The sequence below is a fragment of the Podarcis bocagei genome (assembly GCF_964188305.1).
Source record: "Podarcis bocagei genome assembly, chromosome: 15".
Taxonomy (NCBI): Eukaryota; Metazoa; Chordata; class Lepidosauria; order Squamata; family Lacertidae; genus Podarcis; species Podarcis bocagei.
The window spans coordinates 19,261,910-19,274,618 of record NC_138141.1 but is presented as its reverse complement, the minus strand read 5'-3'; the positions used below and the strand labels follow the sequence as shown (position 1 = coordinate 19,274,618).

General features: G+C 44.6%; 1 protein-coding gene across 3 annotated transcripts in view; it reads right to left on the bottom strand.

Moving 5' to 3' along the window:
- ZBTB16 (zinc finger and BTB domain containing 16) overlaps positions 1-12,709 on the bottom strand; it is a 196,809-nt gene that overhangs the window by 106,066 nt on the left and 78,034 nt on the right. For all 3 annotated transcript variants that reach the window (XM_081172555.1, XM_081172556.1, XM_081172554.1), the window contains exon 3: positions 6,477-6,574. In XM_081172555.1, coding sequence (XP_081028681.1) covers positions 6,477-6,574 — 98 coding nt within the window. The remainder of the gene's footprint in view (positions 1-6,476; positions 6,575-12,709) is intronic.

Sequence of the window (12,709 nt, the reverse complement as noted above, 5' to 3'; positions counted from 1 at the left end):
ATGGGACGCTGGGGAATCGCCGGCAGGTTTGGCCAAACCTGGTTTTGCAATCCTTGCATTCGGTGGTTACAGAATATTCACACACACACCACTCTCTCTTGCATGCACGCACGAACACAAAACATGAATTCTGCATATCTTGTTTCCTAACATGGTCTATTCAGGCAGCCGGCTGCTTGCATGGACTCAAAGGCTGGATTTGGGGTCTGGTTTCAAGTTAATGAGGGGATGCGGGTGGCGCTGTGGGTTAAACCACAGAACCTAGGACTTGCTGATCAGAAGGTCAGTGGTTCGAATCCCCGTGACGGGGTGAGCTTCCGTTGCTCGGTCCCTGCTTCTGCCAACCTAACAGGTCGAAAGCACGTCAAAGTGCAAGTAGATAAATAGGTACCACTCCGGCAGGAAGGTAAACGGCGTTTCCGTGCACTGCTCTGGTTCGCCAGAAGCGGCTTGGTCATGCTGGCCACATGACCCAGAAGCTGTACACCGGCTCTCTCGGCCAATAAAGTGAGATGAGCGCCGCAACCCCAGAGTCGGCCACGACTGGACCTAATGGTCAGGGGTCCCTTTACCTTTACTTCAAGGTGATGGGGCTAACCTATAAAGGTCTAAATGTCCTGGGAGTCAAATATCTGAAGCAAGACCCCCTCGCTGGCTGAAAATGTGCAGGGAGTTCCTCCTTGACACTCTGCCATGGGCAGACGCGCATTTGAGGTGAGACAAGGAAGGGTCTTATGTTCAGTGGCACCTTGTCCCTGGAAACCCCTCCATCCCTGAAGCGTATCTGCCACTGATGCTCGTTTCAGTACCAGGTAAAGACCTAGTTATTTGGCTGGGCATTTACTGGATGCTAACCCTTCCATGTGGAAGGAAACTGCTTTGCGCTGCAGTTTTTATTTCGAAGTTTTGAAGTTTTAAGGCTTGAACTGTATTTTTTACCTGTTATTTTACCTAAATTGTGTACGGTTTGATTGTTTCACTGGTTTGGAGATTTTGGGAACTGTGATTTGCACTGCACCTCACTTTGAGAACTTACAATGAACGGTGCATTTGCAATGTTTCACATAGATAGATAGATGGTAGATAGAAGATGGTAGGTAGATAGATAGATAGATAGATAGATAGATGGTAGATACATAGATAGATAGATAGATGATAGATAGATGGTAGATAGATAGATAAATAGATAGATAGATGATAGATAGATAGATAGATGATAGATAGATAGATGATAGATAGATGATAGCTAGATAGATATAGATAGATATAGATAGATATAGATAGATATAGATAGATAGATAGATAGATGATAGATAGATAGATAGATAGATGATAGATAGATAGATGATAGATAGATATAGATAGATAGATGATAGATAGATGATAGCTAGATAGATGATAGATAGATTTGCATTTGTGCTGAAACCATATACTTCCTCTCCATAATTTTTTGGCCCTGTAAACAGGATATAAAAGTGGACAGCTACATTCCAGTTATTTTCAGAGGTAGGGCTTAATTTCAGGAGGTGCAAATGTCCCCCAATTAACCTCTCCCCAACACAACTGAAATCCCCCCACAATTTATTGTGGCAACTGACATCCCCCATTCCGAAAAATTTCCCAGGGAACACACGGAGCTTCAGCAACCCTGGCATATTTTGTCACCTGTCAGAATTAACCCACCTGACTCCAGGAAAAACTGAAAGAAGGAACAGACTTTTGCCCACCCTCTTATCACCCTCAAACGTAGGTTGAAAGTTCTTTTTATACCTACAGAGAAGTTTTCGCTGGGTGGAAATGTGGAGCTCTGCTGGAGGGACGAAGCTTCCCTTGGAATATATTCCTATATTTCCTCAGTGGTAGAGCATCTGCCTTGCACACAGAAGGACTTAGTTTCAATCCCTGGCTTCCAGTATGTTTCTGATCACAATTCAAAGTGTTGGTGCTGACCTCTGAAGTCCTAAACGGCCTCGGCCCAGTATACCTGAAGGAGCATCTCCACCCCCATCGTTCTGCCCGGACACTGAGGTCCAGCTCTGAGGGCCTTCTGGCAGTTCCCTCACTGTGAGAAGCAAAGTTACTGGGAACCAGGCAGAGGGCCTTCTCGGTAGTGGCGCCCAGCCTGTGGAACGCCCTCCCATCAGATGTCAAGGAAACAAACAGCTATCTGACTTTTAGAAGACAGCTGAAGGCAGCCCTGTTTAGGAAAGTTTTTAATGTGTGACATTTTAATGTATTTTTAATCTTTGTTGGAAGCCGCCCAGAGTGGCTGGGAAGACACAGCCAGATGGGCGGGGTACAAATAAATTATTATTATTATTATTATTATTATTATTATTATTATTATTATTATTCCTGTAAAGCTGCAGAGACCCTCGTCTGAAACCCTGGAGAGCCACTGCCTCTCAGTGGAGAGAGAGCTAGATTGGACCAAGGCATCTCCCTTGCTTCCTCTGTTCTAAGGCTGTAGTTTCCCATCATGCTCAGCTTCTGCCCTTTGACAGCAAGGCAATCAACAACTGAGTTGTTTACAGCACCTTCCGAAACCATTTTTGGTCCATCAAGCCTACCCAGGCATATAATTTTAGCACAGAATTTTGACATGAGAGTTTAATAGTTATAAAGTGTTTTAAAATTACTGGTTTTATTTTATATTTAAAGGGTTGGGTTTTTTTTTTACAAAATGTAACCTGCTTTTAAATTGGTGTTTTAAATGAAGATTTTAGGCCGTCTGCTGTGAGCCACTCAGAGGTCTTTTGTTCCAGCAAGCAGTATCTAAATTTTGTTAAATAAATACATGCAAATCTCTGTGAACACCCTGCAACTGTTGCTTCCTTCCCATGATTACAGTGAGGACCAGACTGTAAATAGTCCAGAAGCTAACAACTGGGACATGGTAGGAGAGCCCTATCTGTGTCCAAGGCTAGTGTCAGGAATCAGTGTAACTGGGCAATCGCCAAGGTCCGCACTGCAGCAGTGAGTCCACAACCAGCCTTTGGAGCCCCCAGGCCTTGCTTCTGCTGCTGCCTCTTGCTGCTATCACCTGTTCACCTATCTCTTCTAAGCAAGCGAGCCAGGGGAGAGATGCAGAGAGCTCGCCTTCTCCCTTTCTCCCTAGCTGCTGTGTAGCTAGGACTCAAAAATAATATGGTGAATGAATGCACAGCAGTTGGGGGTGAGGAACAAATTTGTGCTGGGCAGGAGGGGGCTCGTTAGCTTTCCGAATTTTAATGAGAAACTACCTAATCTGCCTCCTGCCAACCTAGCAGTTCGAAAGCACATCAAAGTGCAAGTAGATAAATAGGTGGGAAGGTAAACGGCGTTTCCATGCACTGCTCTGGTTCGCCAGAAGTGGCTTGGTCATGCTGGCCACGTGACCCAGAAGCTGTACGCCGGCTCCCTCGGCCAGTAAAGCGAGATGAGCGCCGCAACCCCAGAGTCGGCCATGACTGGACCTAATGGTCAGGGGTCCCTTTACCTTTTACCTAATCTGCAGATCTCGAACCAAGAACCAAAACACTGCCATCCTTTGAAATCTACACTTCTCCGAATTTTGCAATGCTGTTTTCCAAGCAAAGAATATGTGCAAAAATGTGTATACGTATTAGAAGAAAGGGGGCATAAAATGCATTTGTTTAGGGGGAAATTTCAAAAATGTACATTAGTCAAAACTGCATGTAAAAACATGGTGGGTGGGGTTAGGATCAAGATGCTGATGAATTTTCACGATGAATTTTATAATGTTAAAAGAAGAATGCCAAATCAATGCAGGAATGTGAAATGCTGATTTTAAGATTAGGAAAAACTGAAAAACTGAGAGAAACAGAATGTGGCAGATTTCTCTCTCTCTGCACAAAGGCTACACCAGGGCATGTGCCTTTGTGTGTGAGGAGGTGAGTCTGTTCAAGAAAGGGTCCCAGTGTGGACCTCCAAACCTTTGATCATTAATTAATCACACCATCAAAATCATCACACCATCAAAATCATGTGAGAGAGACTCCCAACCAGCCAGCCACAATAGTCAAGGCGGTATGCTGCCATCACTCAGCATGCTTTGTCCTGATTGGACGGTCCCCCCTGCCACTTCAGTTCTCTTGCTTAAATACCACCCCCTTTCTGCAACGCTTGGGACACATAAGTTATGTAAGGAGCACCTTTCAGAGAACTGAGTATATGGGATGGTTGTACACTGCGTTCCTCCTGCAAGTAAGTTTAGGACTGAATTAACTTTCAGGGTACCAAGCCTCCCACTTAGCATTCCAGCCCCTCGATAGCCATTTAATTAAGGAGGCTGCATAATTTGAGCCCAATCGTGAGATTCATTACAGGAAGCGAGTGCCTAATTCTGCAACAGTTTTACTAATGCAACTCCAGTGGTTGCGCAGAGAATGCAGCTTTCGCAGCACATACACAGAAATGCAGAACGTATTGGTGGAGACAAAGACGGGTGAAATAGGGGGAGCCATGTCTGTCCATCCTGGACGGATGGAATAGTAATCAGCCACTTGGGATTCAAAGTCTGCCGCTCCAGGGCTGTGCTTAAGCACCTGCAGTATCAAGGAGCCAAGGAAAACCATCCAGAACGGCAAGACCTGGCTCTGAGGACCTCTGACAAAGTGTAACCAATTGGTTTTAACGGCTGGGAAATCATTGAGAAATTGTAGTTTGTACTCTTCAACAGGGCAAAGTCTGAAGCGTGGCTCATGGTCTGAATTGGTATGCATTTAAACCAGGAGGTCCCTAACTCCAATGGCAATCATTAGAAGTATGTTTCTGGTGTATGGAAAACTCTCAGGAGGGAAGGAGACCACAGCTTCTAGAGGCCAAGGAGTTGAACTTCTGCACATCCTTTGTCCTAGCACAATGGCTGCCATTATTTGGTAGCCTGTTGTAAGTGGACACAAGACCACACTATGGACTAGAAAGCTGTTGGTTCAGTCTTGTGTTGGCCATGAGCAAGCTTTGCCATTTTTCTCTCAACCAAGCCTATTTGCAATACAGAGATAATATTGGCCTAACTTACAAGTGCCCGAATCCCAGCAGAGCAGAAAATACTATTTATGTATGTGACCATAGCTGTCTGGATGTTAATGGCCCAGAGATGGAAAGAAGACAAAGTCCCTACCAGAGAAGAATGGCGGATTAAGTTGATGGACTATGCCAAAATGGCAAAAATGACCAGAAGAATCAGAGATCAGGAAGGCCAAAATTTTAATAAGGAATGGGGAAATTACATAATTTATCTTAAAAACCATCGTAAACAGCGAAAATCATTAGCAGGATTGGAATAACACTTGTAGTTTAATGTTGAATTTTGGATATAACAGAGACGAAAAATATTTGGATTATTATAAAAGATGCAAGAGGAAATTGTTAACAAACAGAACCACAAAGGGGAGGAGAGAAGTACAGGAGATTCTTTGGAATCTTGTTTTTATGTTGTTGGATAATTGATTGTAAATTTTTAAACTGCAAAACTATTTTTTAATAATAATAATAATAATAATAATAATAATAATAATAATAATAGTAGTAGTAGTAGTAGTAGTAGTAGTACTGGCCCAACAGCCCACACAGCAAGCTTCAGACACAAAATAATCTATGCAAAATAAGAAAAGCTGTTCCGTTCTTACAAGTTGGGACCTAACTCAGGCTGGTGACCAGGTATGTGAGCTTTCCGTTATCACACAAACATCCTCAACAGGCAGACCAGAGCAATATTTCACAGGGATGAAAAGGGAACAAGTTGGGTCACAGGTTAACAGCAAAGAGGGCCAATTGTCAGCAAACAGCTCAGTTTGGTGGCTTTGTAAAACCTTGTTCTACACACACCTGTGATTTGATTCATTCTATGTTCTCCATGGAACACAGAGTGCTCACTGGAAGGACAGATCCTGAAGCTGAGGCTCCAATACTTTGGCCACCTCCTGAGAAGAGAAGACTCCCTGGAAAAGACCCTGATGTTGGGAAAGATGGAGGGCACAAGGAGAAGGGGATGACAGAGGACGAGATGGTTGGACAGTGTTCTCGAAGCTACCAGCATGCGTTTGACCAAACTGCGGGAGGCAGTGGAAGACAGGAGTGCCTGGTCACAAAGTGTCAAACACAACTAAATGACTAAACAATAACAAACAACAAATGTTCTCCATGATGAAGGGATATGTGAAACTGAGAGGATTGCAACCAATTTTAAAATACACATTTCTCCCAACTTTGTCTCTCTTTTGGAACAAGTCCTGCCTCATACACACACACACACCAGTCACTATTTATAAGGAGGGAGTGACATAACATGAAATGCATTGACATCTATTTTGGACCTAAGTATTCATCTTCTTGTATGCTCTAAACTCAATATGATGGGGATGATGATGATAGAGTTTCAGCATATTCCAATCCTGATTGAGCTAAAATACCATTAACCTGGAAAGTGTATGGGAGGAAGGAATGCCCCCCCCCCATTTTTCCAAACTTACCTGAATGAGCCAATAAGTGCATCCGGAGCCGCAGGCTGTCAAGGAATCTTTTCCCGCACAATTCACACCCATAAGTCTTCATCCCACTGTGCAGTTTCCTACAGAAAGGCAAAAGATGGGTGGAAAGTGAGTCCTCTTGGTATGCTCAGAGATTTTGAGTGCCGGGGTGGAAAGAATTTATTTTTAAACACCAGCCCTTAACCCATGGGGATGTTTCACAAAAGCTACTGTTACTGACAGATTCTCATCAGTTAAGAATCACAGGAAAGATGTTATATTTAACTGGGAGGGTTAAGCAGGGGAATTTTTAAACAACCACATAAGCTTGTTGTCATAAAAAAATATATATTCAAGACTTCTCCTGAAGCATTTATACATACAACCAAATAAGGCTTTAAAAGACATGAGCATACTCACAGACTATAAAAAAACAAACCAAAACCCACCTCTCACACACCTGGGCTGATGTGACGTGTGATAGATGGTTTTTTGTTGTAGCCTTGCTCAACCCACCCCACCCCACCCCATCACCCCCAATCTACTGATGGACCACCTCTCATGGTGGCTAGTCGGGGCTGCTGAGAGAGGAGTCATAAAGTGCTTTTTACATTTATAAAAAAAAATGTGGAAACAACTGGTGAGAAGAAACAGCAATATATGAGTTAAGGAAGGGCAGAAATGCCAACAGAATGATTGGAAGCGGGGAGGGTGGGGGTGAAGAGGAAAAGGTACTTAATCAACATCCTGGGAGATTTATTTTCCTGCTTCCATCTCTACTCCTAACCCAGGGCTGTGAATCTAGACACTTCCCAAGACAGGTGATGAAAGGCACCCATCCATGGCCTTTCTGGTTGGGAGCGTGCACTGTCTCTTTTATAAAACAGCTGCTCATTGAAGAGTGAACTGGTGAAGTTCTTGAGCCATTGGTCTCGCGGCCCAAATGATATTTAGCAGGCTGAGCTATATATGTCAAGATGGGGCAGTAGCAGGATTGATCCCAAGAAGACAGAGGAAGAAATAGTTGCCCAACTTCTATCGGTTTTAAATTCCCATCGCTGAAATTCGTCTACATCCCTATGACAAAGACACATGGAGGAAACAGCCACCCAATCACAGCTAAGCTACAGACTGTATGGAGTATCACCCCCCTGTCAATCAAATCCCTTCCCCAAACAGGCTCAAAGGGGCATGAACTATGAGAAAAGCAGCTGCCTAGGGGCACATCCCAGACACTCGATTGGGGTACAAAGCAAAGCAGGTGAGGGGTGTGGTTTATATAGGGGGTGTGGTCTAGAGAGAGTCCCAAGAGCAGATTTGGGAGGTCACCAGGTCTGGGGTTCCTCAGCCCTGCACTAAAAGTCCCACACAGTTTTTTCTCCACATTTTAACAGTGGAGAGGGTCACTACAACCAGAGGGCGGGGAATGTTACCACAGAATAACACTGCCTAAATGTAAATGTGCTTTGCAGCATGCAGCAGTGAAAGGAAGACTGAACCAGTTTAGTTGCATAGTGCAGAATATAATGGGGGGCACAACCTGATCCCACATTTTTGCACCGGGGGGATTAACCACTTGAAACCAAGATGGTTTTGACCCTGAAATGGATTGATCGGTCTTCTGCATATAAAACAATCAAGTAGGTTGAAGCTCCTTGATGGCCCATCCACTGCCAATAGGTGTGCAAGTTAAATGCTAAAATGCTCATGTTTAAGCAGTCCTCAGCTGAAATGCCCTCACACTCACCTGAAAAATATGCCCCTCTGTTCACAGGTGGCAAAACTAGGAGACACAGTTGTCCATCTCCAAAAAGTTTTCTGCAACCTTTTTGCACCCTCCCTTTGGTGGCAATGGAAGTGCCTCATTTAATTTCCCTCACTCCCACTTCTTTGCACTTATACTTGCTACTTCCAGTGGCAATGGTGGTGCCTTCCAGAAGCCATGATGCAGTGTGATTTGAAGAGTGCCCCAGGGAGAGGGAGAGAATGGAAGCCTGCTCTTGGTTTTCCCCTACTTTGGCAGGCCAGAGACCTCTGGGTGCAAGGAAGGCCTCCAGTGCTACTGGCTGCCACAGCTCACAGTTTCCCCAGCCACTCTGGGCGGCTCCCAATCGAGTGTTAAAACAATACAGCATTAAATATTAAAAACTTCCCTAAACAGGGCTGCCTTCAGATGTCTTTTAAAGATAAGATAGCTGCTTATTTCCTTCATATCTGAAGGGAGGGCATTCCACAGGGTGGGGGCCACTACCGAGAAGGCCCTCTGTCTGGTTCCATGTAACCTCACTGAGGGAACTGCCAGAAGGCCCTCAGCACTGGATCTCAGTGTCCGGGCTGAACGATGGGGATGGAGACGCTCCTTCAGGTATGCAGGAGCGAGGATCTAAACTACCTCACTTTTGAACCCTGTGCCCCATTTTGGCTGGATACCAGGTAGAGAATTCCATCAGAAATGGGAATAGCAGCAGAAATTGCCACAATTTGCATGGTCGTCTGAAGTCAGAAATGGAAATCACACAAGGAAATATGAGCAGTGGTCATATTCATCTTGTTGAGTTTGCAAATCTTCCATAAATAATTACATTATTTTCTGCATTGTTTCTAATGCTTCCCTTCCATTGAAATCAATTACACACAGACAACTCCCATTTTAGCTGCGACCGATATGTGTGTGATTGCACACACACACGCACAGGACCAAACCTGGAAATGACCCAGAAACTTCATAAAGACATCACCAAAACGTCACTAAAAGAGTGGAACAGGGATGGAGCGGGGGCGGAATAGAGTGTTTGCAGGCTTTTCCAATGGATTCTGATTTCACACAATTTCACATAAGCGCGCAATGACCAGGAACACAACCCCCACACAAACAGGGCATTGCCTGTAATTAATTATTTTTGTTTTAACCATGATGGACAGTGAGACAAATAATGCAGTCTTTTGTGGAAGACAAATTGTGGTGGAACGGAAACAGTGCTGATTTCAACAAAGTCAGGGTGGACAGAAATCGCTGCCTCCTTACACTGGGACTTGGTGCAAGCATATCATTTTGGAGAAGACACAGCATCACACCACCTTTTCAGAGCCGCATGAGAGCCCACGAGGGCCGAATGTGCTGTTCTGAAGAGCCCCTTTCCATACCGAAGGACACATGAATGTTAGAAGAGAACCACAATCCCAGTAGAGTGTTTGCAGGCTCCTCTTCCTTGCTCCCTCCCACTGCCCCAAGCAAGGCATTTGAACAGGGTGTCAGAAATGACAAAAGAACGCATTAATCTTACTACACCCAACAGCTCACCTACAGATCTACATGGCAATCAAACTCAGTGTCCCAACCCTTCCATTGGTTACATAACCAAGTCTTTGTTTTTTAGTTTTTTTTTAACAAATAACAGTGCTTTGGCTTTCGGCAAGTCATTTATTTGAAATATCTCTATCAACAAATTTCAGCAGGAACAAAAGTTTTCCATTTGGCACCTGCTTATAGCATGATGTTATCGTAGCCAATCTCATACAGTCTCTTTCAGCAAGGTCTTTAAAGCACTTTATCTCTCAGGCTCCTGGTAGCGAAATATGATTGAAATGTTCTATTTATGCTCAGTGGATTAAGGCTATTTTATTGCCACACACATAAAAAAAAGGAAAACCCTTGCAGATGTAAGCAAGGTATTATAGCCATCCACGCTGTTAAGATCTGAAAGAGAAAGATCAATAGACAAGTCGACCATTTTCACTAAAGTTGTGCTTTTAAGAAAGAAGGAATGGAAGGGGTGAGAGACCCACGAAAACACATTCAAAGTATGTGGGTATTGATTCCCAATTATACACTCCCAAAACGGCACAGTCCAGAAAAATGATCTGCACTTTTTAATATTCGACATCTGACTGACATCATAAATTCCTAATCTCCTGTGCATCCTGAATAAGTAAATAAATGTCCCTCTAAGCAAAGTAAAGCCACAACGTGGTGCAGAAGGGATTATGGAGGGAGACACACACCGTGGAAATCTCCTTCTGCTTCAAGAGAAACCAAGTGATCCTCCTGGGGAGGTTTGTGCCACAGGTTAATACGAATGCACAGGTGAAGACAATTCTGCTGGACTGGTGCTGAACAGGCTGACACAAATAAATCAGCCCCAAACTAGCAAGCCACCCATCTACAAGCTTTGCCTGCCATTGTTCTAGCAGTTGGAAATTTGGGAGTCTTTTTCCTAAACAGCACAGCAGATTGCTATAGCTTGCACATGTCCCACTCTTAAAGGGGGAGAGTCAGAAAGGTATGTTTTTTATGAAGCCCATCATACATGTATATTTATCAAGCAAAGCTCTAGGAGTAATACTACTAATCATTTAAGACTCCAACTTCTTATAACCCTTCATATCAAAGTCAACCAATGGAGAAGGGCCATAGAATCAGGGGAAGAACATATGCTTTGCATGCAGAAGGTACTGGGTTCAACTGGCATCATCTCCAGGTACACCTGGGGGGATGCACCCTGGAGAGCTGCTGCCAGTCAGTGTAGACAATACTGAGCTAGGTGGGCCAATGGTCTGACTCAGCATAAGGCCATATGGTAACTGAAGATGGTTGAGGCTTCTACTGAATTTCGGTATGCTGGTTTTGTGAATGTGATCCCATGTGACCAGACTGTGCACAGCTGAGCATATCCTGGGTCAAGGGGGCCATGCTAGAAAACAGCTACTGACTTATCGAATCATTCAGAGAGTCCACACAAAAAAAGAGCCAAGTCATGTGAGCTAAGTGGTCTTCATTCAGGTTCTGAATACTGTCACCAACCACCTCCTACAGTGGGCTCTATCTTCCCTCAACTGCCCCCACAGGGGCAGAGGGGAGGGGAGAAGAAGCAGTAATATTGATATTATCCATTCTACTGTAACATTATATATATCACAAGAAGATCAAACCTATCCATTCCTAAGGAAATCAGCCCTGAGTGCTCACTGGAAGGACAGATCCTGAAGCTGAGGCTCCAATACTTTGGCCACCTCATGAGAAGAGAAGACTCCCTGGAAAAGACCCTGATGCTGGGAAAGATGGAGGACGCAAGGAGAAGGGGATGACAGAGGACGAGATGGTTGGACCAAACTGCAGGAGGCAGTGGTGACAGGAGTGCCTGGCGTGCTCTGGTCCATGGGGATACAACTAAACAACTAAATAATAATAACAACAACAACCCACAGCTTTAGTTCCACCTGAAATATAATTGTGAAGCGGGAGGCAATGCCTACAGTTGAATACATCAGTGATACATCCTTTTTCTATGCAGGTGCCAATTGTATGCAGAAGGTCTCAGGTATGAAACCTAGAATCTCTTCTCACAGGTAGAAGGGCTGGGAAAGTCTTCTACCTGAGACCACAGAAACCAGCTGCCAAGATACAAAGCCAATACCGTAGGCCTTGTTTGCCAAGGCGACAAACCTGGACTAGGAACAACCCAGGAACCTAGTCCTTCAAGCAGCTAAAAATTGGACAGTGGTGCTCATGAAAGTTCGCCTTTCCTCACTCTCCCTGTGGAGCCAATGCCAACGAATTTGTGGTGGACTGTTGGCTTCAAGGAACTGGATGGACTTTACTTCAACACTGGGAATATTTAAGTAAGCCAAAGCCCCAATTATAGACGGTGGCTGGAGATCTTGCAAAGACAACCTACTCAGGAGAGAAGTTATCTCCGAACAACAAGCATGAAGCTCTTTAAACTATTGAGGAAGACCGGAGTTTGTGGGGGGAGAGAATTGCTGCACTCCTGCCTTCCGCAAAGGCCACTGGAAAGAACAAACAATCAGACGCTGGACTGGAAAGCAGGGGGCCTCTTGCAAGCAGTAGGTAATTAAAAAGGCCTGTAAAATCTCCTGCAAAAAAAAAAAAGGAAAGCAGCACTTCAAAGAGACCGTAATTCCAGCACTGACCAGTCAGGACTGTGTGGTGTAAAAATTATGAGTTTTCCCAATGGGGTGCTTTGTGTGAAAAGGCAAAGGGGATTGGTGGCAAGTGATTCGGCACCACTCGGGGAGAATTTTATGTTTGTGTGTGTACAAAGGGTGTGCACGGGCATTTGTCAACGCAGGCCGAATCCACCCGCACACAGGAACAGCAGGGGGGCCGGAGAGGAGAAAGGCTCACACACAAGGCCACACTGCTCACTCGGGCCTTTGTTCCAGCCAAGCCAGAGCAACTGCTGTTGTTTGGGCACTGCTGCGGCAGCAGTTGTTAA